Source organism: Oncorhynchus gorbuscha, unplaced genomic scaffold, assembly GCF_021184085.1.
Source record: "Oncorhynchus gorbuscha isolate QuinsamMale2020 ecotype Even-year unplaced genomic scaffold, OgorEven_v1.0 Un_scaffold_333, whole genome shotgun sequence".
Taxonomy (NCBI): domain Eukaryota; kingdom Metazoa; phylum Chordata; class Actinopteri; order Salmoniformes; family Salmonidae; genus Oncorhynchus; species Oncorhynchus gorbuscha.
In genome coordinates, this window is record NW_025745189.1 from 914,638 (window position 1) to 942,128 (window position 27,491).

Below are 27,491 nucleotides of genomic sequence, written 5' to 3' on the forward strand. Positions count from 1 at the left end.
CTCTCTCTCTTTCTTTCTGTCTGTCTCTCTCTCTCTCTCTCTCTTTCTTTCTGTCTCTCTCTCTCTCTCTCTCTCTCTTTCTTTCTGTCTCTCTCTCTCTCTCTCTTTCTTTCTGTCTCTCTCTCTCTCTCTTTCTTTCTCTCTCTCTCTCTCTCTCTTTCTTTCTGTCTCTCTCTCTCTTCTGTCTCTCTCTCTCTCTTTCTTTCTGTCTCTCTCTCTCTCTCTTTCTTTCTCTCTCTCTCTCTCTCTTTCTCTTCTTTCTCTCTCTCTCTCTCTCTCTTTCTGTCTCTCTCTCTCTCTCTCTCTTTCTTTCTGCCCCTCTCTCTCTCTCTCTCTCTCTTTCTTTCTGCCCTCTCTCTCTCTCTCTTTCTTTCTGCCCCTCTCTCTCTCTTTCTTTCTGCCCTCTCTCTCTCTCTCTCAGCAGCCCACTTTGAGTGTTATTAGATCTCCCCCAGTGGTAATCCATCCGTTGCTCCTGGCTTTGCGGACCAGGAACATGCATGTCATTAATGTCTCCCGGTTGCCCCGTTGTGATGTCATGTAACTTTATTGATCACATCAACATAGAACATGTTTTGCTAATCCCTGTCTTCTAATCAGCCATGTCAGCTGGCCTATTAACAGGACCGCACTGTGTTCTTGTTTTTCAGAGCTTTCAGGGTTAGGCTATAGGCAGGATGCTAGTCCCTTTTTAAATTGCACTGCGTTACCCTTAGGCTGACCAAGACAAATGTCTGTCTGTGACAATTGTTCCAGGCTTCACTTATGAAAAATGGACACACTGCTGTAAGTTGCTTTGCAGCATATTATTATATTCTGATCATCACATGTCCTGTCGTTGCAGCGAGAGCTTTCCACTCCGTGATATCTATCTACACCTATATATTATGTAAAGGTTAGCTTATTGTACTGTACACACCTTTTTCTATTCATATACTGTCTTTACACACCATTAAATATTTAAGCAATAAGTCCCGAGGGGGAGAGGTATATGGCTGTTCTTTCGCACGACGCAACGTGGAGTGCTAGGACACAGACCTTTGCCATGGTATATTGGCCATATATCACAAACCCTCAAGGTACCTTATTGCTATTTTAAACTGGTTACCAACCAATTTGTAAGTCGCTCTGGATAAGAGCGTCTGCTAAATGACTTAAATGTAAATGTAAATGTAATTAGAGCAGTAAAAAATAAATGTTTTGTCATACTCATGGTATACGGTCTGATATATACCACGGCTTTCAGCCAATCAGCTTTCAGCCAATCAGCATTCAGGGCTCGAACCAACCAGTTTATACATGTATATACATTATATGTATATTTATATTCCGGTCTCTGACATTCCTCGTTCTGTTTTTTATTTGTCTGGATTGTGTGTGTTACATTGTTGGTGCTTTACTGTTGGAGCTAGAAACACAAGCATTTAGCTGCACCTGCGATTAACATCTGGAAATCTGTGTATGCGATCAATAAACTTTGATTTGAAATGTCGGCTGAGCCACAACGTCGATTTCTATTTACTATAATATTTGTCCTAGTTGTTCTTGTTTGGTCACAGACAGTGAGCATAGCAGTCATCTCTAAATTATGAATCAGTCATTTCAGTCCAGGGTGAGGGTGCATGCATGCATGCATGCATACAGTGGGGCAAAAAAGTATTTAGTCAGACACCAATTGCGTTACTACATGATTCCATATGTGTTTCATTATTTTGATAATGATTTGCAAATAAATTCATAAAAAATCATACAATGTGATTTTCTGGATTTTTTTTCTTCTTATTTTGTCTGTCATAGTTGAAGTGTACCTATGATGAAAATTACAGGCCTCATCTTTTTAAGTGGGAGAACTTGCACAATTGGTGGCTGACTAAATACTTTTTTGCCCCACTGTACATATATACATACATACATATTCTAAGCTTTTCTTTATTTTTACTGTTTTCTACATTGTAGAATAATAGTGAAGACATCAAAATAATGAAACACATATGGAATCATGTAGTAACCAAAAGTGTTAAACAAATCAAAATAGCCACCCATTGCTTTGATGACAGCTTTGCACTTTCTTGGCATTCTCTCAACCAGCTTTGAGGTAGTCACCTGGAATGCTTTTCCAATAGTCTTGAAGGAGTTTCTACATATGCACTTGTTTGCTGCTTTTTCTTCACTCATCCCTAACCGTCTCAATTGGGTTGAGGTCGGGTGATTGTGGTGGCCAGATCATCTGATTACAGCACTGAATCACTCTCCTTAGTCAAATAGCCCTGGAGGTGTGTTTTGGGTCATTGGCCTGTTGAATAACAGATGATAGCCCCACTAAGTGCAAACCAGATGGGATGGCGTATCGCTGCAGAATTGTGAGATTGTGAGGACCCCCTGCAGTACCTCCGGAGGCCAGATCTCAAAATACTTAAACAAATAATAAAACATACTTTTTATTATGAATAATACTAACTTTTTTTATTGATATGGAATAGGTTTAGAGTGTGTAATGTAATACAATGTCTACGATGTATCTTCATAACCCTTGGCAACATGGGCCTGGGAGGCTCACAGGGATAATGGTATCCACTGCAGTATTGAGGCGGAAGGTAGCCTAGTGGTTTGAGCGTTGGGTCAGTAACCGAAAGGTTGCTAGAACGAATCCCTGAGCTGACAAGGTACAATCTGTCGTTCTGCCCCTGAACAAGTCATTTAACCCACTGTTCCTAGGCTGTCATTGTAAATTAGAATTTGTTCTTAACTGACTTGCCTGGTTAAATAAAGGGTCAAATAAATACATTCTACCAATTTATACAGTGTTCAACTCTACACTGATTGTGTTCCCTAATTATTTTCTTACATAAATGTCACAATGTGTAGACTTGCAGGATATTAGCTTGTCAGGCTACAACAACACAATCTCTCTGCCCCATGACAAAAATGTGTATAATTGATGTAAGTTAACTTGAAAACTGCTAAATGTTCTCTGATCCCAAGAGGCAGGCTTTTAAAATGTTCTTTCCCAGGGCCCGAGACTTGGTTCGTCCAGCCGTGCACTGCCGGAGTAAAAGTATTTGTATGCTTTTGATTTATTTATTTATCTCACTCTAGTTGTTTTCTGATTTTTGGATCGGGTCCCTGATGAATTTGCGATCACAAATATGTTGGGATGGGATCTCCTTCCATTATGTCCTCTCATACACTGGTCTGAGATTATGGCCAAAAAATCAAACTTTTAAATAAAGGGTCAAATAAATTTATGGGAAATTCACAATATACAGTAAATCTCTAAATAAGCTTTGTTGTACAATTTAAGTTCAAATACACTGCATTTCAAACAGTCAGCAATAAACATGAATTCAGGACTTGTGAAATTATCCTAATCCTAAGTATAAGCCTTGCACATCCATAAGATGACAATTTTATCTAAATAGTTTAACCTGCTTTTTTTTGTAATAATCACTGATCTGTCTTTCAATCTGTATGAAAAAAACATTTTTGTTACAAATATAACCACAACCATGCACATTCACTAATAATGACTAACTTGTTGTAGCAGGCATTCTAGATCATTAACACCAGTCTCATAAACACTCTCAAGCCCATGTGCTAGTGAGTAGACTACTAATCTTTATATTTTAAATTTAGCCTACTTGGGTCTATTTGCTGTCTAACAAGGTAGAACAGTTGAATTGTTATGAACACACCCTTCTGTCCTCTCCAACTGTTTGAACAGCATGCTAGCTTGTCTACTTAGTTCAGATGTTGAAATAAAGTGGCCCAACTTATTTCTCAAAATGAGGTGCCAATTTATATAATTGATTTATGAAACACTGACTAGACAGCTAGTTTAACAGTCTGGCTAAAATGCTGCTAGCAGTACCGCGCATGACAATGAGCATTCGTTTTCCAGGCATTTGGAATATCGCACGGAAACATTACATTCAAATGAATGAGATATATTGCCTAGCCCTTAATGTGTGTGGTGTTTTGATTGCAGCGAGCCAGAGTCACTGAAGGAGATCTGTGCTAGGGGTTGCCAGGAGGGCACCAGGCTCCATCTGCCCCAGCCAGTCACTCTGTAGAAATGACTTCATTTAACCAGACCCTTTACAAATGATGGCTGGTAATGAGAGTAGTCTAAGTCCCTATTAGAGATGGGAGGCGCTCCAACATATTTATTTAACCAGACCCTTTACAAATGATGGCTGGTAATGAGAGTAGTCTAAGTCCCTATTAGAGATGGGAGGCGCTCCAACATATTTATTTAGCCAAGTTTCTGTTTGATTTTCAAAATACATATAGAAAATCAGTGTGTGTGCTAATGGTGCATCATTTCTGCTTACTGGTAGGCTTTTTAATGATAGTCTTTCTTTTTGAAAAGCCCAGAGTTTGGCTGCTAGAGGAATATTTTGTATATGCACTAATTTGTCTGGCATCGTCGTCTCCGCACTTGAACCATCTAGTGATAGCTTTTTGGCCTGAAACGTGTTTTTTAAACTAGCTAGAACTTGATAGAATCAAGTACTATTTTGCTTTTGAGTGAGTTCCGCCTGTCCTTTCTCAATGAAAAGCACAGAGACCCTCTTACCTTACATTCATGAGAGTGAGGTGAGTCTAACTGAAAGTCTAAAGCCGTCTATAGTCTGAATCTACATTGCACTTCACTCCCTACTGCTCTCTAGACAATGTCAGGAACTCCGCTGCGGGGGTTGGGCCTAGTCCAGGCAGCCATATTGTTCCCAGAACCTCGCACCACTATTTCCTGCATGCGTTTATTCAGTCCCATATCATGTGTGCGTGTATAGAGAAATCTTTACTCTAGGTAGAATATGAAATCTCATACTCGAATCAAATGAGGAATTAGACTAGAATGTAGTAATAGAATAGTTAAGTAGTTGTACTGTTAGGAAATGTAGTCCACTGTTATTTAGAAATGCATGAAATGTAATGTTTTGTTATGGCAGAGTTGTGTTCCATTATTGTCATTTCCTTGACTGAGCCCCACATGGAGAGCTCCCCGTACGGAACCGTGTACCTGTCCCCTCCGCCGGACAACAACTGGAGAAGGTGAGTGGCTTTACAGATACTAATATTTGTAATGTTGTGTAAAAACAACTAACAAAAAAACCTGTTTTTAACATAATTGTAATTTTTGATCGACATGGAACACTGGACAGCTACTTTAACTTACTCTGAATCTAGATTATGGCCCAGTAATACCCTTGTGCAGCAGGCAGATTTGCATTAAGCATTGTTGGATCCCAAATGGCACCCTATCCCTTATATAGGGCACTACTTTTGACCAGGGTCCAGGACTCGTGACTACATAATGCACTACTTTTGACCAGGGCTTGTGACTACTGTATATAGTGCACTACTTTTGACCAGGGCTCCTGACCTATATAGGGCACTACTTTTGACCAGGGCTCCTGACCTATATAGGGCACTACTTTTGACCAGGGCTCCTGACCTATATAGGGCACTACTTTTGACCAGGGTTCGTGACCTATATAGGGCACTACTTTTGACCAGGGTCCAGGACTCGTAACTAGGGGATAGGATGCCATCTGAGATGCAGCCATTGTATCTACTCAGAGATGCTCAGTGAAGGGATCAGATTGCCATGTGAGGCACCCAGGTGGGCCACGCGTCTACAGAGGTGCTTCTGACAGATAGCCTTTTGGTTTAAAGGTCAGATGCCGTCATTCTAATGCTCTACCTGCCGCTGTTGTGACTCATTGCTGTCATAGGGTGAATCTGGCCCACAAGTCTTTGTGGTCCTCCTGTGCTTTGCTTAAGTATCTCCAGCTTAAAGGGGAAATCAACACCGTTTACAAAATTTGATAATGTCATGGCTTATTAATGCTCGTTAGGTACCACTGCCATGTGTGTGCATGCGCGTTTGTGCTAGTGTGTTTCTTCAGTTAAACTGCCTGCCTGGTTTTACCTACCTAGAGAAGGCAGCAGTGTAATTACTGGACAGTTTTCTCTCCCTCCAGTGTTTACAAGGCAGTGAATTGCAGCCCTGCAATAAAGGGCTTAGCCGAGCCCCTCCCTCTCCCGCTCTCTTCCTCTCTCTCTCGCTCTATACAGTTGTGTGTTTTGAATGTTGGCTTGGCTGGCTGCCAGTCGCCCTGCCTTCTCCTCTCACACCCGTAGAACTGCAGCCTCTGAAGCCCAGCATGGACACACATGGCCTCCATCTTTGCTCTTACTGTACTGTACTGGAGGACAGTGTCATAAAACCTGGTTTCCCCTCCCCAATCCTAACCTTAACCAATAGTGGGGGAAATCCAAATCTGTCCCAAGATCTGTGTGTAGGTCGGCAGGTCCACACCCTCATGTCGTTGTTGACAGACAAAAACAGGTTGGCCTGTGATGACAAACCTCCTGACCGAGCAAACAGATGTGACCTCGTGTTCCCAGAAAGAGCAGGGAGGGAGTGCCATGTGCATCATACACACAGGCATGTGCTACACAAACATACGGACACAGATTTACTCTGGATTTGGGTTGGGATTGATTCACACTGCCTCTTGGCTCCATCACAATTGACCCATTGTGGGATAGTGATAGCCTAGATCAAATCTGATTGGGTTTGGTTGAACAAGATTAAGCGTTGTTGAAGTTTTAAACTTTTTGACAGCGCCTCTATTACTGTTTAACCAAATTGTTTATGTAAAGACATTTCTGAAGCTTCGCTAATTACGCACATAAACAATAAAACCAGAGAAGGTGGGCCTATGTTTTAGTTGAAAAATCAGGTTATGATTATGAATCCGACTGCGTTAGGACATTAAATCAGGATTTCAGTGTAGTTATACTTCCTTGTTTTCCTTCAAGAATCTCCCTTGGGGATAATTTATTAGATCAAATAGGACCATATTTAACCCTTAGACGGTGAACAGTGATGTATTTGTTTTAGAGCATTCAGCCTCGGCAGACAAACACAACTTTTCCCACTTCCTCTCTTCAGTTACTGCCCTGAACTGGTTAAACGTGTTGACTTGGTAACCAGTGTTTTATGTGTACATCCCTCATTCAGATGGCTGCTAATCAAGTGCTTCCAGAGGCCACCCAATGGATTTTCAGCAAACCAAGCGATCCTAGGCATTATGTGACATGCTAGCTACACAGTATAGAATACATCATATGAGCAAAAGTGACTTGGCTAATGATGAATGTCTTTGAGGTCCTCATGTTAAGGCTCTGTTTCACCATATTCTAGGGATTGATTGAATGACTCTTGTTTTTGTGGTTGCTGAAAGACATGTTGTTAATGCCTTGTATTGATGCACAGTTTTAAATGTCTGTGTTTTATTGATGTCTAAGACCTGTCTTAATGCTTCTCTCTACTGGACCAGAGGCCCTGGTGTCCACCCAACTACTCACCACATGCATTCTTCTCTGACTAACACACTTCCATCCCTCAAGGACAGAGTTGTGTGTCCAGCTTACCGTAATCTTTCTATATTGCTTTCTCTCCTCTTTTAGGTATTTCTTTTAGATCTCTCTCCATATCTCTATCCTTTGCTCGCTCTCTCTCTCTCTCTCTTTATGGTATCTTGCCCCATGAAATATAAATGGCATAATTTATCATTTTATTTCAGTCTCTCTCTCCCTCCTCTCTCCATCTTCCTTGCTCCCTCAGCATTATTGGCACTAACCCCTCCATGGCCCTGCTGGCCAATCCTAGCCTCCCGCTCCACTCCACAGTGTTACAGGGATATGCTCCCCTCTGTTGGCTCTGACTACTGTGTGCACCGCGTGTGTTAAGGTCACATCCGTCCCTCTCTGTTTTTTGGTGCTCTCGGTAGGGTCAAAGGGTGAAGCGAGCTCTGCGATCTGTTCCAGTTAATCTGTGACTCCACTGTTTATAGTTAATATTTTCAGTTGTTGTTGGAGTTTTCCACCACATTGACTCTCCGCTGAACTTGGTGTGAAGTCTGGGTTGTGCGTTTTTGATCCTTTCTGGGTCTTGATTCTCATGTCACCACTTAATGTTAACTGATGAAGGAAAACATAACATAAGTTTGTACACTTAATTAAAATATAAACGCTACACGTAAAGTGTTGGTTCCATGTTTCATGAGCTGAAATAAAAATAATCCCAGAAATGTTCTATATGCACAAATTGGTTTACATCCCTATAAGTGACCATTTTTTATGTTCCTTTTCCCTTCCAAGGTCATTACACAGGTGAATCTTGTGCTGGGGATAATAAAAGGCCACTTTAAAATGTGCACTTTTGTCACAACACAATGCCACAGATGTCTCAAGTTTTAAGGGAGCGTGCAATTGACATGCTGACTGCAGGAATGTCCACCAGAGCTGTTGCTCTAGAATTGAATGTTCATTTCTCTACCATAAGCTGGCTTCAACATCATTTTAGAGAATTTGGCAGTATGTCCTCACACCCGCAGACCACGTGTAACCACGCCTGCCCAGGACCTCCACATCCGGCTTCCTCACCTGTGGGATCGTCTGAAGGGGTTGGGGGGTCGGGGGGGGGGGGGGGGGTATTTCTGTCTGTAATAAAGCCCTTTTCTGGGGAGAAACTCGTTCTGATTGGCTGGGCCTGGCTCCCCATGGCTGCACCCCTGCCCACTCATGTGAAATCCATATATTAGGGCCTAATGATTTTTTAAAATTTGACTGATCATTCAGTAAAATCTTTAATTGTTGCATTTTATATTTTTGTTCAGTATATTTATTTCCCCTCTCAAAGTCACTGTGAAGCTCAAGCTAGATTGGTGAGAAGATCTGGGAGTAATTTGGGTCTGTCTTGTATTTGAAGTGCTTTTCAGTGGTAGCCCCTGCCATCAAGTCAAATGTTATTGGTTGCATATGCATATTTTAGTAGATGTTAATGTGGGTGTAGGGAAATGGAGAAAGGCCAAGGTTGGCTATGAATCTGCTCTCTGTGTAGATTGTGTTGTAGTTTAGTCTGATTCATGTTATGCAGTATGGTAGATACTGGTATTGTGAGCAACAACCTGCTGTGACCCAGAAGCAATCGGCCACAAGTGTCTTCTGATCCACCAGTTGAGAAGCAGGTTCCCAGCAGATCTATGCCCTCCACATTAGTGCTGTAAGTACAGATCTAGGATCATCTTCCCGAATCCTAACCTTACCCATTAATTGGGGAAATACAAAACTGACCCAAGACCAGCACCTCGAGGCAACTTCTCCTTACCCCAACAAAGTAGAACTAGCTACTTAGCAGTTAGCTTTGCGTCTGCTGACTGTCTGTTGGATGGCTGAGTTTCAAGCCCACCGGACCTTCGTTTGTTGATATAGGCCTTGTTCTATTTTTGACCCTGAGGTTGTGTGCTTACATGTGTTGTGGTGGTAGTAGTGCCCATGCCATGTTACATTCTTCAAAGGCCAATGGGAAGTAGTTTCCTCTTTTAGTTGTTTTCCTTGACCTAAGAAGTTCTCATCTACAGGCTGTAGATTTGTATTGAAACCAACTAGTGTCAGAATGTGTTTCAGTGGGTGACAGCAGATCTGCACTGTGGGCTGGTCTGTTCTTCCTAGATAATGGAAAATACATTTGGCATTTTGGTCATTAAGCAGATGCTCTTACACATATCAACACAGATGAGAAGGCAGCATTCGGTCTGTGAGTGTGTAGTTCTTGGGAGTGTATCGATCTGGTAGTATTTCAGGTCTGTGCCAATAAGGGACTGGTAGTGTTGGTGGTGTCTGTTTTGTGGCTGTCAGTTTGGATCGGTCACTGTGTTTTTGTATATTGAATTGATTTGTTAATGTGTCTCTGCTTGACTCTGTGGTCTTGTTGCTGAGATTCAGTCTGGGTCTAGGAGACAGATGCTCCAGTGCTGGTCCATCTCAGGGGAGAGAGCAGAGTGGGAAGTGTTTACAGCGCCGACCACATCTGCACTGCATTACCGCCTCGGCAGGTTGCCTGGAGACGGGCCACAAATCCCCTTAACCCTTTCAGCTCTGTCCGCGCCCCAGAGAGCAGATCAGAGCCCGCTGCCTATACACAGGCTTAGTGTCCCCGGCTGTCATCAAACAGACAATTACGAGAGGATGAAGTGCTGATCCAGAGTGTAGATAGCAAGTGTTTATTTGTGTGTGTTTTTCTTTGGAGGCTTTGTATCCATTAGTATTGTATGTGTGTGCTCTTGTCTGTCTAGCGTTGTGAAACCACTCCAGTGCGCCGAGATGCATTGCAGGCTGCTGGCTTGTCTAAAGCCTGCTTTCAGATCAGTGGGCTTAGAGACCAATGGGGTCAATGCTTTGGGATTGGCAGCGCGGGCCAGGCAAGCACGACAGATATGCAGCTAGGGGAACCGCACCGTTCACACACACAGTCCCTGGTTACGTCCTAAATGGCACCCTATTCCCTATGTAGTGCACTGTCCTCTCTCTGACTAGCTGTCGGGACAACAGGTTTTATCATTATCTCCCCCTCCAGATTGTTATTTTAAGGTTGTGGTTCTCTCACATCTAAATATGGCTGCCTGACCTGTTAGATCTCTCCGGAGGAATTGATCAATTTGGTGCAAAATACCCTCTTCCTCTTCCTTCCTTTTGGTCTCTCCATCTCTCGCTCTCCCTTTCTCCCTCCCCCTCTTTCTCTCGCTCGCTCCCTTCCCCCTCCTCTTCTCATGGCCTGTTATAGTGGGTGTTCAGTGTGTCTGGTGTGACCCCAGTGAAGAAGGGGTCAGGTTGTGTATTTGGAGCTGGTTTCTCAGTACACTACTCCCCAAGAGGGAGCCATGATCCCACCGGTGTCTGGGTAGAGGCGTTCCTTGGCTAGGGCCCTGCACCCTGGGTCTGGAGACTTGGGCCCTGGGCAAGAGGCACTGATGTGTCCCTATGGAGCCCAGCTGGACCAGGGTCAGTCACCGGGGTCTCTGGCTCTCTCCCTGTCCCACGCCCTCCTCCACCCCCACCTACAGTGCCTTCAGAAAGTATTCACACCCTTTGTACAGCCTAATTTAAATTGGATTAGAATGATATTTTGTGTCACTGGCCTACACACAATACCACATAATCTGAAGGTTGAACAATGTGTAACATTTTTGCAAATTAATTAAAAGCTAAAATGTCTTGAATTGGTAAGTATTCAACCCACTTTGTTATGGCAAGCCTAAATACTTTCATGGGTAAAAATGTGCTTAACAAGACACGTAAGTTGCATGGACTCACTCTGTGTGCAATGATATGTTTTAATGACTCCATCTCAGTATCACACACAATTATCTGTAAGGTCCCTCAGCTGAGAAGTGAATTTCAAACACATCCAACCATAAAGACCAGGGAGGTTTTCCAATACTTCACAAAGAAGGGTACTTATTGGTAGATGGGTTAAAAAAATAAGACATTGAATATCCCTTTTGAACATGGTGAAGTTTATTAATTACACTCCTTTGCTGGAGAAGGACACCACTCAGGGATTTCACCCTTTTTAATAGTTAGAGTTGTAACTGTACAGTTGAATAGCTAAAAAGGATAAAGTAATCCTTCTCACCCCCCCCCCTTAAAAGATTTAGATGCACTATTGTAAAGTGGCTGTTCCACTGGATGTCATAAGGTGAATGCACCAATTTGTAAGTCGCTCTGGATAAGAGCGTCTGCTAAATGACTTAAATGTAAATGAGAAAACTGAGGATGGATCAACATTGTAGTTACTCCACAATACTAACCTAATTTGACAGAATGGAAGAAAGGAAGCCTGTAAAGAATAAAAACTATTCCAATACATGCATCCTGTTTGCAATAAGGCACTAAAGTAAAAAAAAGTTATGTTTGGGGAAAATCTCTGCTCTTCATATTTTCAAGCGCTGTGGTGGCTGCATCATGTTATGGTTATGCTTGTCATCGGCAAAGTTTAGGGAGTTTTTTTAATGATAAAAATGAACTAAATTGAGCTAAGCATAGGCAAAATCCTAGAGGAAAACCTGGTTCAGTCTGCTTTCCAACAGACACTGGCTGATAAATTCCCCTTTCAGCAGGACAATAACCTAAAACATAAGGTCAAATCTACACAAATCTATGAAGACAGTGAATGTTCTTGAGTGGCCTGGTTACAGTTTTAACTTAAATTGGCTTGAAAATCTATGGCAAGACTTGAAAATGTCTGTCTAGCAATGATCAACTTGACAGAGCTTGAATCATTTTAAAAATAATAATGTGCAAATATTGTACAATCTAGATTTGCAAAGCTCTTACAGACTTACCCAGAAAGACTCACAGCTGTAATTGCTGCCGGAGGTGATTCTAACATGAATTGACTCAGGGGGTTGAAGACTTATCTAATCAAGATATATTACTGTTTTATATTTCATAAATGTTTTACTAATGTTAAAAAAAATATTCCACTTTGACAAAGAGTATTCTGTGTAGATAGTTGACAAAAAAGAACAATTAAATACATTTTAATCCAACTTTCTAACACAACAAAATGTGGAAAAAGTTAAGTGGTGTGAATACTTTCAGAAGGCACTGTACACACCATCCATCTTTCCATGGCCCTGCTCTCTTCCCAGCCTGGCCTGTTCTCCACAGGGATAGGCTCTTACACTGACCTCCCCCCAGGGATAGACTAACTTAAAGGTCTTCTTGGGAATGGGATCTTACACTGATCTCCCCCGGGATAGACTAACAAAAAGGCCCTCCTGGGGATGGGATTTAGACATTCCTGTGCTTTCTCTGTGTGAGTGTGTGATGTATTTCTGATTCTAGAGAACCTTTATCCTCTGCTTAGGTGGTCTGTTTAATTATCTACCACCACCCACCCATTAACAACAAGCCTCTATTTTGGTTAACGTATGTTAAGATCACTTCCTCTCTCTCACACCAGCTCAGTGTGCCCTCAATGGCACCCTATTCCCTAGGTACACTGCTTTTGACCAGGGTCCATAGGGCTCTGGTCAAAAGTAGTGCCCTATGTAGGGAATAGGTTGCCATTTGGGGCGCAGATTAAATCAATGAGCCCAGCCGTGCTGTAACTGTACAGTTGAATAGCTAAAAAAGACCGTTGACAACGAATGGCATCAGACGGCCAAAGTAGCATGCAGCATGCACCATGCACACGATCCTCTGAGCAATATTTGACCGCAACCTATTCCCTGTGTGATTCGTGGCAGCTAATCCTCATATCTGTGATTCTGTGATTCTCCTCTGGCCTCTGTACGGCCTCTAATCGTCTAGCAGGCCGTGTTGTTTTCACAAGTCTTTTAATTTATAGATTTGTTTCTATCCTCTGGAGGGATGGGAAAGAAGGATATTGTGTTTTTATTCATCCTTTATTTAACGAGAGATGACACATTGAGACATCTCTTTTCCAAGTAGCCTAGTGGTTAGAGTGTTGGGCTAGCAACCGGAAGGTTGCAAGTTGAAACCCCCGAGCTGACAAGGTACAAATCTGTCGTTCTGCCCCTGAACAGGCAGTTAACCCACTGTTCCTAGGCAGTCATTGAAAATAAGAATTTGTTCTTAACTGACTTGCCTAGTTAAATAAAGGTAAAATTTATAAAAAATAAAAAAGTGAGCCCTGGAGAAGCAGCATACATATAGTTCCATATGAGAACACAATGAATGGAAGTTAAAACAGTGCAAAGTGCATAAGAGAGCTTAAAATAACAGGTTTCAAAGCTAAAGCCCCTCCTACCAAACTCTGTTCTTGTGTCGGGAATATTATACCAAATGCATTTCTGTGATCTCAGATGATCATCTTCATGATTCTGTAGGGTGAATATTAAGTGTACTGGCAGCTGCCCTAAGATGGTCTTGGAGACAAACCAGTACCAGTGAGTCTGTCGACCATCCTGCTAACTGGGACGGATGGATGGAGAGAGAAAGACAGAAGACAGGGATGGTGAGGAATGGACCGAGAGAAATGAGAGATGAATACAGACAAAGGGAGAGATGAATACAGACAAAGGGAGAGATGAATACAGACAAAGGGAGAGATGAATACAGACAAAGGGAGAGATGAATACAGACAAAGGGAGAGATGAATACAGACAAAGGGAGAGATGAATACAGACAAAGGGAGAGATGAATACAGACAAAGGGAGAGATGAATACAGACAAAGGGAGAGATGAATACAGACAAAGGGAGAGATGAATACAGACAAAGGGAGAGATGAATACAGACGGAAAGGGAGAGATGAATAGAGACGGAAAGGGAGAGATGAATAGAGACGGAAAGGGAGAGATGAATAGAGACGGAAAGGGAGAGATGAATAGAGACGGAAAGGGAGAGATGAAAAGAGACAAAGGGAGAGATGAATACAGACAAAGGGAGAGATGAATAGAGACGGAAAGGGAGAGATGAATAGAGACGGAAAGGGAGATGATGAAAAGAGACAAAGGGAGAGATGAAAAGAGATGGAAAGTGAGAGATGAATAGAGACCGAAAGAGATGAATAGAGACAAAGGGAGAGATGAAAAGAGACAAAGGGAGAGATGAATAGAGACAGACGGAAAGGGAGAGATGAATAGAGACGGAAAGGGAGAGATGAATAGAGACGGAAAGGGAGAGATGAATAGAGAAAGGGAGAGATGAATAGAGACGGAAAGGGAGAGATGAGACGGAAAGGGAGAGATGAATACAGACGGAAAGGGGAGAGAGATGAATAGAGACGGAAAGGAGAGATGAATAGAGACGGAAAGGGAGAGATGAATAGAGACAAAGGGAGAGATGAATAGAGACGGAAAGGGAGAGGAAAAGGGAGATGAATAGAGACGGAAAGGGAGAGATGAATAGAGACAAAGGGAGAGATGAATAGAGAAGGAAAGGGAGAGATGAATAGAGACAAAGGGAGAGATGAATAGAGACGGAAAGGGAGAGATGAATAGAGACAAAGGGAGAGATGAATAGAGACTGAAAGGGAGAGATGAATAGAGACGGAAAGGGAGAGATGAATAGAGACGGAAAGGGAGAGATGAATAGAGACAAAGGGAGAGATGAATAGAGACTGAAAGGGAGAGATGAATAGAGACTGAAAGGGAGAGATGAATACAGACAAAGGGAGAGATGAATAGACGGAAAGGGAGAGATGAATAGAGACTGAAAGGGAGAGATGAATAGAGACTGAAAGGGAGAGATGAATAGAGACTGAAAGGGAGAGATGAATAGAGACGGAAAGGGAGAGATGAATAGAGACGGAAAGGGAGAGATGAATAGAGACAGAAAGGGAGAGATGAATACAGACAAAGGGAGAGATGAATAGAGACGGAAAGGGAGAGATGAATAGAGACGGAAAGGGAGAGATGAATAGAGGGAAAGGGAGAGATGAATAGAGACGGAAAGGGAGAGATGAATAGAGACAAAGGGAGAGATGAATAGAGATGAATAGAGACAGACGGAAAGGGAGAGATGAATACAGACAAAGGGAGAGATGAATAGAGAAGGAAATGAATAGAGGGAGAGATGAATAGAGACGGAAAGGGAAATGGGAGAGATGAATGAGAGACGGAAAGGGAGAGATGAATAGAGACGGAAAGGAGGATGAATAGAGACGGAAAGGGAGAGATGAATAGAGACAAAGGGAGAGATGAATAGAGACAGAAAGGGAGAGATGAATAGAGACAGACAAAGGGAGAGATGAATAGAGACAGACGGAAAGGGAGAGATGAGACGGAAAGGGAGAGATGAATAGAGACGGAAAGGGAGAGATGAATACAGACGGAAAGGGAGAGATGAATAGAGACGGAAAGGGAGAGATGAATAGAGACGGAAAGGGAGAGATGAATAGAGACGGAAAGGGAGAGATGAATAGAGACGGAAAGGGAGAGATGAATAGAGACAGAAAGGGAGAGATGAATAGAGACGGAAAGGGAGAGATGAATAGAGACGGAAAGGGAGAGATGAATAGAGACGGAAAGGGAGAGATGAATAGAGACGGAAAGGGAGAGATGAATAGAGACGGAAAGGGAGAGATGAATAGAGACGGAAAGGAGAGATGAATAGAGGAAAGGGAGAGATGATAGAGACGGAAAGGGAGAGATGAATAGAGACAGAAAGGGAGAGATGAATAGAGACAGGGAGAGATGAATAGAGACGGAAAGGGAGATGAATAGAGACGGAAAGGAGAGATGAATAGAGAAGGGAGAGATGAATAGAGACGGAAAGGGAGAGATGAATAGAGACAAAGGAGAGATGAATAGAGACGACGGAAAGGGAGAGATGAATAGAGACAAAGGGGGAGATGAATAGAGACTAGAGGTCGACCGATTAATCGGAATGGCCGATTAATTAGGGCCGATTTCAAGTTTTCATAACAATCTGTATTTTTGGGTGCCGATTTGATGATTCTTTTTTTATTTATTTTTATACCTTTTTATTTCATCTTTATGTAACTAGGCAAGTCAATTAAGAACACATTCTTATTTTCAATGACGGCCTAGGAACGGTGGGTTAACTGCCTTGTTCAGAGGCAGAACGACAGATTTTCACCTTGTCAGCTCGAGGGATCCAATCTTGCAATCTTACAGTTTACTTGTCCAATGCGATAACGACCTGCCTCTCTCTCGTTGCACTCCACAAGGAGACTGCCTGTTACGCGAATGCAGTAAGCCAAGGTATGTTCCTAGCTAGCATTAAACGTATCTAATAAAAAACAATCAATCATAATCACTAGTTAACTACACATGATTGATGATATTACTAGATATTATCTAGCGTGTCCTGCGTTGCATATAATCTGACTGAGCATATAAGCATACAAGTATCTGACTGAGCGGTGGTAGGCAGAAGCAGGTGCGTAAACATTCATTCAAACAGTATTTTCGTGCGTTTTGCCAGCAGCTCTTCGTTGTGCGTCAAGCATTGCGCTGTTTATGACTTCAAGCCTATCAACTCCCGAGATGAGGCTGGTGTAACCGAAGTGAAATGGCTAACTAGAGGGACGGAAGCTATACTGTTACACTGGCAATACTAAAGTGCCTATAAGAACATCCAATAGTCAACGGTTAATAAAATACAAATGGTATAGAGGGAAATAGTCCTATAGTAACTACAACCTAAAACTTCTTACCTGGGAATATTGAAGACTCATGTTTAAAAGGAACCACCAGCTTTCATATGTTCTCATGTTCTGAGCAAGGAACTGAAACGTTATCTTTTTTACATAGCACATATTGCACTTTTACTTTCTTCTCCAACACTTTGTTTTTGCATTATTTAAACCAAATTGAACATGTTTCATTATTTACTTGAGGCTAAATTGATTTTTTGATGTATTATATTAAGTTAAAATAAGTGTTCATTCAGTATTGTTGTAATTGTCATTATTACAAATAAATGTAAAAAGAAATCGTCCAATTAATCGTTATCGGCTTTTTTGGTCCCCCAATAATCGGTATCGGTATTGGCGTTGAAAAATCATAATCGGTCGATCTCTAATAGAGACAAATGGAGAGATGGATAGAGACAAAGGGAGAGATGGATAGAGACAAAGGGAGAGATGGATAGAGACAAAGGGAGAGATGGATAGAGACAAAGGGAGAGATGGATAGAGACAAAGGGAGAGATGGATAGAGACAAAGGGAGAGATGGGGAGAGATGGATAGAGACAAAGGGAGAGATGGATAGAGACAGATGGATAGAGACAAAGGGAGAGATGGATAGAGACAAAGGGAGAGAGGGATAGAGACTGAGAGAAAGGCAGGGGAAGGCATGTGTGGCTGTTCCAACTCCATATGGCCCATGCTGCTAAGCCCCAATACAGTACAGGGGGAGGAGGGACACACAGCTTTACATGGAAATGTGTAATAAAGCCGCTGTCATCTGGGGAAAGCAGCTCATGAGACGTGTGTGTGTACTGTCATAGCATTGCAGAACACCCAGCTGCAGTGTACCTACTGAAAGTGCAGGGTGGGTGGAGTATTTGGTATATATCCCACTGGCTCCAAAGTCCGTCTTCCTGGAGTGTGTACTTTGCTGGGTGAGTCTAAATACAGCACCCCCAGTGTGTCTAGGAGCTTAGTGATATGACAGGTTGGTGTGGACCATTTTTATTAGCCTCCCCCCACACTTTTTAATAGAAGGGAGGTGACGATGCAGTGCAAAGCGCCCCTCAGGAGAGAAGCAGAGATCGCCCCCTGTAGGCAGATGGGAGAACTGCTGGCCTTGGCAACGATGGATCCCATCTAAGAAGATCATGTTTGGACTGGGAAGTTGGCTGTCCCCCTTACTCTGGCCCTGAATCCCAAATCAAACCCTACCCACGGCCCCGAGGCAGTGTACTTACGTAGATTTGAGAGGATTGAATAGGTGTAAACAATATGCCGACCATTCCCCTGGTCTATCAGAGGGTGAAATGGATCTCCGACACACGGGTCATTCCACTGCAACAGAGTGACACTGAGACTCAGATCTTTCACTTTACAATGTATGTCAAAACCATACAACTCTATGCACAAGGACTTATTAACATTTTCTGCAGAACATTTTACAAAAACACATTTACTTGAAAGTGCAGATGCAATGTTTGGTAAGAAAATTCAGTTTTGTGCAGTCATTCTGCTACCAAACTTTGCATCTGCGCTGTTCTTCAAGTAAATGTTTTGTAAAATCTTCAGTGGAAATGGTTAAAATAGTCCTTGTGCATCGAGTTGTATGGTTTAACTTTTCAATCATTGCTTTATGTTTGAAATACATTTCTAAGAGGATACAATTTTTAAAAAATCAGTGACACTGGAATTGCCCACAACCACCATATTTCTTACATTTCCAATCTTCTCAGATCTACACAAGTGACTGGGGGGGGGGGGGCTAGGGGTTGATTTGGGATTCAGAGGCCACTTCCAGTGAGCTTATCATTGTATTACACACTTTATCAGACCACAATGTGTGATAGTAGCAACCATGAGTGTCACAGGATGAGCGTGTAATTGCTAAATTCAGTAATCTAAATGTAGTCATGGTTGAACATCACTGGGTTTCTCCTGCAGAGAGTCTCTATTCTCCTTCAGCTGGTGTCTTCCACTGTCACAGCAGCTGTTCGCTAGTCATCTACAATGAGGCCTTCAGAGATTTTGAGTTGGTTTTTAACTTGATTCTTTGCTCATTTTCACAGATACTTGTGTTTGTCTCTGCCATGTGGAAAAGTGTGGATGCAGCCTAAGGGTTGTAAGGAATAGTGATAAAATGTTGTAAAAGTTGAAGTGTTTTTTTTTCCTGGTGTAACTTAGTTGATGTTCTGATTTGATCTACAGTTGTCTTACAGTACCTGGTGCTCTGGGGATATGGCGAGAGGGAGGCAGCAACCGCAGGGTGGCTGGCATCAAGATCTCAGGCACCACCTACTGCACATGTGCCCTTGAGAAAGGCACATAACCCCTAACCTGCACTATGGGCACTGCTCTGTGCCTCACCCTGTGCTGCTCCCTCCCTGCCAATAGTGTAGGATGACAAGAATAACCACAATCCCCTGTTGTCTGGATCAATGAAGATGGCTTGAATTGTATAATCTACAGAACTGTGGCACAGCTAGTCCACCTGGTCAGACATACTTGTGTTTAGTGCTCCTGTTTCGTCCCTGGTGAGTAGGGCTGGTCCCCCGTAGCATAACTCTGCTTGTTGCTTCGCCTCAACTCCCAGTTCAATCCCAGTCACAGCTAGTCCACCTGGTCAGACATACTTGTGTTTAGTGCTCCTGTTTCGTCCCTGGTGAGTAGGGCTGGTCCCCCGTAGCATAACTCTGCTTGTTGCTTCGCCTCAACTCCCAGTTCAATCCCAGTCACAGCTAGTCCACCTGGTCAGACATACTTGTGTTTAGTGCTCCTGTTTCATCCCTGGTGAGTAGGGCTGGTCCCCCGTAGCATAACCTGCTTGTTCTCGCATCAACTCCCAGTTCAATCCCAGGCACAGCTAGTCCACCTGGTCAGACATACTTGTGTTTAGTGCTCCTGCACGTCCCTGGTGAGTAGGGCAGATAGCATAACTCTGCTTGTTCGCCTCAACTCCCAGTTCAATCCCAGTCACAGCTAGTCCACCTGGTCAGACATATTTGTGTTTAGTGCTCCTGTTTTCCCTGGTGAGTAGGGCTGGTCCCCCAACCATAACTCTGCTTGTTGCTCTCAACTCCCAGTTCAATCCCAGGCACAGCTAGTCCACCTGGTCAGACATACTTGTGTTTAGTGCTCCTGTTATCGTCCCTGGTGAGTAGGGCTGGTCCCCGTGTACAGCATAACTCTGCTTGTTGCTTCGCATCAACTCCCAGTTCAATCCCAGTCACAGCTAGTCCACCTGGTCAGACATACTTGTGTTTAGTGCTCCTGTTAATCCCTGGTGAGTAGGGCTGGTGCTCAAAGCATAACTCTGCTTGTTGTAGCCTCAACTCCCAGTTCAATCCCAGTCACAGCTAGTCCACCTGGTCAGACATACTTGTGTTTAGTGCTCCTGAGTCCCTGGTGAGTATCAGTAGCATAAATCTGCTTGTTGTTTGAAAGGAAACTCAACTCCCAGTTCAATCCCAGTCACAGCTAGTCCACCTGGTCAGACAACTTGTGTTTAGTGCTCCTGTTTAAACGATCCCTGGTGAGTATAGCATAACTCTGCTTGTTGCTTCGCATCAACTCCCAGTTCAATCCCAGTCACAGCTAGTCCACCTGGTCAGACATACTTGTGTTTAGTGCTCCTGTTTCGTCCCTGGTGAGTAGGGCTGGTCCCCCGTAGCATAACTCTGCTTGTTGCTTCGCATCAACTCCCAGTTCAATCCCAGTCGTCCAACATGTGGATTCAGTTGAAAAGGGTTAACACCGGGCTCTCCACAATCTCATAGGGGTCTGTTTACACCCACACACCTGGCACAGTCTGGTAAACTATTGCAAATGAAACCAGAACACAATGCACACATTGAGTGTCTAGATCAATGCACTTGTTTTGGCAGATACAACTAGTATCCCAAAGCAAGTGTAATAACAGCACACTGAACAGATTTGAGTTGTGAACATGTTTTACTGGACAGCACAACCAAATGGGCTCTAAACAAGAAATCTTTAGTAGACATTTAGAATTGCATAATAATTGTGTTATAACATAAGTGGAATAAGGAACGGTCACTATTCCTCTTGTGTACAGTAGTTAAACTCTCAGCTCATTGCTATGTAATTAAAATGCAATTACCAAAGTATTATTTAACAACATGCTAATAAAATGTTGCTCAAAGTAATTGTAGCTTGATTACACAGAGGCACAAGAACAATGTCATGTTAAGTGTTACTGAGAATGCTATCAGTAACAAAATATGGCTATTAAGTTATGAAAGGAAACTAAACATCCCAAAACAGCCTTCTTGAATCAACTACAGCCAAGGTAGGTTGAAAATCATGTTAGTTTGTATTCTACTTAAACGATCCCTTTAAAGATAGTATAATGTGTGTTTAAAACAAGAACATTCACCCTCCGATGGACAAAAAGCTTCAACGTTGTTTCTGCTCAGCATTCAACGTGCTGTTTGCAAATTGCTTTTGAATTACTCTGCAGTGTTTTCAGGTATTATAAAAATGTATTTCATCTTTCGACCTTTTCAGTGGCATGTTTAAAGACTTGTATAGTAGTTGAGCTATATACTGTACTTATCTGTACAAAATATCATTGGTTTGACTTGATTATATACACCTGGGGCAATGGACATTTACAGAATGTTCAGATAGAAATGTATTGTCTAGATCAAATATGACTCTCAGATTGGAATAGTATAGTAAATGGTGTACTCTCTTCATTATATCTTCAACATGCAGTTCCAGATACAGCCTTGTCATTAGTTGAAGGCAGCCAATCCAATCATTTCGGAAAAGTCGTCACTTCCTGAGATCTGTATTCAATTTGTTTTACATTTAGTTGCTTTCTCAGATGTGAATTCCAATCATTTACAAAAGTAGTTACGGTACTTTCTGAGATCCGTTTTTTTATTGTTATGAAAAAACTTTTGGGAATCTGTATTCAAATAGGTGAAGTCAGTTCCTTCTGAAAAAGATTGACTTTCCACAAAGCATAGTTGAATGTCTGATGGACATTATTTGTTTTTTAGGGGGTTCCTTTACTTAGTCAGTCCACTTTAGTAGACCTGTTTCCAGACCTGTAGTCAGTCCACTTTAGTAGACCTGTTTCCAGACCTGTAGTCAGTCCACTTTAGTAGACCTGTTTCCAGACCTGTAGTCAGTCCACTTTAGTAGACCTGTATCCAGACCTGTAGTCAGTCCACTTTAGTAGACCTGTTTCCAGACCTGTAGTCAGTCCACTTTAGTAGATCTGTATCCAGACCTGTAGTCAGTCCACTTTAGTAGACCTGTTTCCAGACCTGTAGTCAGTCCACTTTAGTCGACCTGTTTCCAGACCTGTAGTCAGTCCACTTTAGTAGATCTGTATCCAGACCTGTAGTCAGTCCACTTTAGTAGACCTGTATCCAGACCTGTAGTCAGTCCACTTTAGTAGACCTGTATCCAGACCTGTAGTCAGTCCACTTTAGTAGATCTGTTTCCAGACCTGTAGTCAGTCCACTTTAGTAGATCTGTATCCAGACCTGTAGTCAGTCCACTTTAGTAGACCTGTATCCAGACCTGTAGTCAGTCCACTTTAGTAGATCTGTTTCCAGACCTGTAGTCAGTCCACTTTAGTAGATCTGTATCCAGACCTGTAGTCAGTCCACTTTAGTAGCAGACCTGTTTCCAGACCTGTAGTCAGTCCACTTTAGTAGATCTGTATCCAGACCTGTAGTCAGTCCACTTTAGTAGATCTGTTTCCAGACCTGTAGTCAGTCCACTTTAGTAGATCTGTATCCAGACCTGTAGTCAGTCCACTTTAGTAGATCTGTATCCAGACCTGTAGTCAGTCCCTGTAGTCAGTCCACTTTAGTAGATCTGTTCCAGACCTGTAGTCATCTGTATCCAGACCTGTAGTCAGTCCACTTTAGTAGATCTGTTTCCAGACCTGTACTCAGTCCACTTTAGTAGATCTGTTTCCAGACCTGTAGTCAGTCCACTTTAGTAGATCTATATCCAGCCCCCTCATCCAGATTTCCCTCCTCACCTTAGAATTTCCAACCTATTCTCTCTCTCTCTCTCTCTCTCTCTCTCTCTCTCTCTCTCTCTCTCTCTCTCTCTCTCTCTCTCTCTCTCTCTCTCTCTCTCTCTCCCCCCACTCTCTCAGCATCCAGGCCTTTTCTGAGCTCAAGTAACCTACGAAACGAGCGTGATGTTTCTCTCTTTCTCTCTCCCAAGGGAGCAGCAGCCGTGGGCCGAGGAGAAACGACCAGGATTTAGATTAATATCACAGCTCAACAGGTGACCTTTGAACTCTTCAGCCTCCTCTCTTGCTTTCTCTCTCACACGGACCAACCACTCTGCCGGACTGCTCTGTCTCTCCTCTCTCTGTTGTAGACTGCCCAATCCTTCCTCTCATTCTCACTTACTCTCTCACCCCCCTCCCCCTCTCTTGCTCTCTCACCCCCCTGCTCTCTCTCCTCTCTCACCCCCCTGCTCTCTCTCCTCTCTATTCCAATCTCTCATGCTCTCTCGTGTCCTCTCTTGCTCTATCTTTTGTATGCCCTCTTCCTCTCCTCAATCACCCTCTTGTTTAACTCTTTTTTTTTTTTTTTAGATATCTGTTCATCTGTCTCTCTCTAGCAAGGCTTTGAGACACGGAGTTGGAGCACAAGACAGACTACTGTGTCTGTTCGCTTTCACTCCCTCCCTCTACCTCTGTCCTTCTACCTCGCTATACTAGTAACACTAATCAGTCTTTTTCTTCTGTCATTGTCACTAACCCAGCTGTAGGACCGTGTGACTGGGTGGGTAAGGCTGTCGCCACCTACCCTGTCGCTGCTGCTGCCACCCATCGCTACCTAACACTGTGCCTCCTGACTCACAGTGGATTTATTCACTACTATTTAGTTTATTTACATTCATCGTTTGGTCTTTCTTTGGACCATCTGTCTGTTTCCTGATGTGATGCTGGTGTTACGATGCTAATTGCAAATATAACAATGTTTATTTGCATATAATTGACATGTTGTTTAATCACCAATGTTATGTCAATTGTTATTGATGATATGCTATTAATTAATTAATTAATTGACTCTCTGTTATGAACCATACTGAGCTCTAGGGTGTGTTCAGTGGGAGGAAAAAGTTCAGAAACGGGGAATTACAATCTACCTGTACTTGTCCAATAAGAAACACTTGTTCTTGTTTTCCATTGCAGAGCACTTTGCTACGGTGCCCTAATGAACATGGTACGGTCTCAGCGAGTTTAGGGACTGCACAGAGAGACATTATAACCACTGTGAAAGAGGGTGTCCATCTTGAGAAGGAGAGTGTGAGAGATGCATCCTCAAGGGGAAGAAAGAAAGAGGGAGGGAGAGATTTGTCCTTACGAGGGATAGTGAAGCATAAACACAGCTATTGGAGCTTAATGAAGAGCACTTGAGAAAGCCCTCTGCTGTAGCCAGTGAAAGAGGTGCGTGTGTGTGCGTCTGAGAGGGGGGGGTGTGTAGTTTAGTTTGAGAATGTGTGTGTCGAAGTGTTAGTGTGTAGGCAGAGCAGACTGAATGACTCTCTGACCTAGCTGTGAGGTGTCCTCATCCTCTGTCCACCACTGAATGACTCTCTGACCTAGCTGTGAGGCGTCCTCATCCTCTGTCCACCACTGAATGACTCTCTGACCTAGCTGTGAGGTGTCCTCATCCTCTGTCCACCACTGAATGACTCTCTGACCTAGCTGTGAGGCATCCTCATCCTCTGTCCACCACTGAATGACTCTCTGACCTAGCCGTGAGGTGTCCTCATCCTCTGTCCACCACTGAATGACTCTCTGACCTAGCTGTGAGGTGTCCTCATCCTCTGTCCACCACTGAATGACTCTCTGACCTAGCTGTGAGGTGTCCTCATCCTCTGTCCACCACTGAATGACTCTCTGACCTAGCTGTGAGGCATCCTCATCCTCTGTCCACCACTGAATGACTCTCTGACCTAGCCGTGAGGCATCCTCTGTCCACCACTGAATGACTCTCTGACCTAGCTGTGAGGCATCCTCATCCTCTGTCCACCACTGAATGACTCTCTGACCTAGCTGTGAGGTGTCCTCATCCTCTGTCCACCACTGAATGACTCTCTGACCTAGCTGTGAGGCATCCTCATCCTCTGTCCACCACTGAATGACTCTCTGACCTAGCTGTGAGGCATCCTCATCCTCTGTCCACCACTGAATGACTCTCTGACCTAGCTGTGAGGTGTCCTCATCCTCTGTCCACCACTGAATGACTCTCTGACCTAGCTGTGAGGTGTCCTCATCCTCTGTCCACCACTGAATGACTCTCTGACCTAGCTGTGAGGCATCCTCATCCTCTGTCCACCACTGAATGACTCTCTGACCTAGCCGTGAGGCATCCTCTGTCCACCACTGAATGACTCTCTGACCTAGCTGTGAGGCATCCTCATCCTCTGTCCACCACTGAATGACTCTCTGACCTAGCTGTGAGGCATCCTCATCCTCTGTCCACCACTGAATGACTCTCTGACCTAGCTGTGAGGCATCCTCATCCTCTGTCCACCACTGAATGACTCTCTGACCTAGCTGTGAGGCATCCTCATCCTCTGTCCACCACTGAATGACTCTCTGACCTAGCTGTGAGGCATCCTCATCCTCTGTCCACCACTGAATGACTCTCTGACCTAGCTGTGAGGCATCCTCATCCTCTGTCCACCACTGAATGACTCTCTGACCTAGCTGTGAGGCGTCCTCATCCTCTGTCCACCACTGAATGACTCTCTGACCTAGCCGCGAGGCATCCTCATCCTCTGTCCACCACTGAATGACTCTCTGACCTAGCCGTGAGGCGTCCTCATCCTTGTCCACCACTGGCTCAGAATATTAACACCCTGCCTCCCGAGTGGCTCAGTGGTCTAAGGTACGGCAGTGCTAGCTGTGCCACTAGAGATTCTGGGTTCAAATCCAGGCTCTGTCACGACCGGGAGACCCATGGGGCGGCGCACAATTGGCCCAGCGTCTTCCAGGTTAGGGGAGGGTTTGGCCGGCAGGATTGTCCTTGTCCCATCTCGCACTAGCGACTCCTGTAGCGGGTCAGGCAAAGTGTGCGCTGACACGGTCGCCAGGTGTACGGTGTTTCCTCTGACACATTGGTGCGGCTGGCTTCTGAGTTAAGTGGGCATTGTGTCAAGAAGCAGTGCGGTTTGGTTGGGTTGTGTTTCGGAGGACGCATGGCTCTCGACCTTCACCTCTCCCGTGTCCATACGGGTGGGACAAAACGATGCAACTACCAATTGGATACCACGACATTGGGGAGAAAATTAACACTCTCCTCCATCCCCTCCTCCCTCTCTCCTCCTCCTCCCACTCTCTCTCTCCTCCTCCACAGAACCAACTCGGACTCGGCTCTTCATACGAGTGCCATGAACCCCCAGGACCCCTTTGGCATGAACCAGCAGATGGGCAGAGGGCCCCCCCAGCGCAACGGTGAGAACACACACACACGCATGCATACACATCGCATTTACACACACACTTTGCATCTGCACGTGTGCGAACAAACGCCCTATTCCCTACACAGTGCACTTCTTCTGAACAGAGCCCAAAGAGATTGGCTATTTAACAGTAAATAAGGGAATTGTTTTCACCCCACAGTTAGCCATGATGATTAGCTAGACTGGTAAAATGATTTACAGTTATCAATGGCTTCTACACTATTCTACTAGTGCTGCCGTGTCGATACCATGTCTCCAGTTTACCTTTTATCATCGTGACACTTATCCACTTTCTATGCGCATTGTGCAAGTTATGGAATGTATCAGATATGTGGAACTGGTTGGAGGTTGTTGAGGAGAGGTTGTGCAATAACATTAATTGTAATCAATGTAAACAGATGGTGTAGGCAGGAAATTATTAAAAATCTTTCTACAACATTAAGGTTTATAAAAAAATTGAGACCTTACTGAGACATTGTAGAACGATATGAAATGATTTCCTGTCTACACTGTCAGTATGCCTTATTAAAATATCTAAGTGGTGAGAGAAGAGTTTGTCTGGTTGGTTGGAACAGTCCTGGGCCTGTAGAGACTCCTCTCTTTCACTCCTGTCTCCTCCATTCCTCTCTCCTCTGTGTCTGGATCTTTAGTTTTCCCCTTTACCTTCACATCGCTACTTATTCTATCTCATCCTCTCTTCTTTCTCTTTACCCACCATCACTTTCCTCTGTCTCTTTTCTTTCCATTCTCTCTCTCCTTCTGTTGTCTTTCTATCATCTCTCCCCCCTCTATCCTTCCATCTCTCCCTCCATTCCTCTCTCGTCTGTGTGTGTATTTAAGATGTTCTCCCTTCCATCCATTCCTCCCCTTACCCCTCTCTGTTAAGAGTGACAGACAGTGGAATGTGTTGTGTTAATGCATTATCAGTGAGTGATGTCTTAATGTTGGAGAGAGAGACTTGGATAGGCTCCTACGGTCCCAGAATGGATTACCACTCTATTTGTTTAGCCAACAAGTTTAAACAGGATATTGGC

The 27,491-nt window shown here is 43.6% G+C and overlaps 1 protein-coding gene across 4 annotated transcripts in view; it reads left to right on the forward strand.

Moving 5' to 3' along the window:
- The window catches only part of crtc3 (CREB regulated transcription coactivator 3), an 88,267-nt gene that overhangs the window by 35,592 nt on the left and 25,184 nt on the right, over positions 1-27,491 (forward strand). For 2 of the 4 annotated variants that reach the window (XM_046333046.1, XM_046333048.1), the window contains exons 4-6: positions 4,994-5,055; positions 23,197-23,259; positions 26,352-26,449. In XM_046333046.1, the coding sequence (XP_046189002.1) occupies positions 4,994-5,055; positions 23,197-23,259; positions 26,352-26,449 (223 nt within the window). The remainder of the gene's footprint in view (positions 1-4,993; positions 5,056-23,196; positions 23,260-26,351; positions 26,450-27,491) is intronic. The other 2 variants (XM_046333047.1, XM_046333049.1) reach the window with 1 other exon arrangement.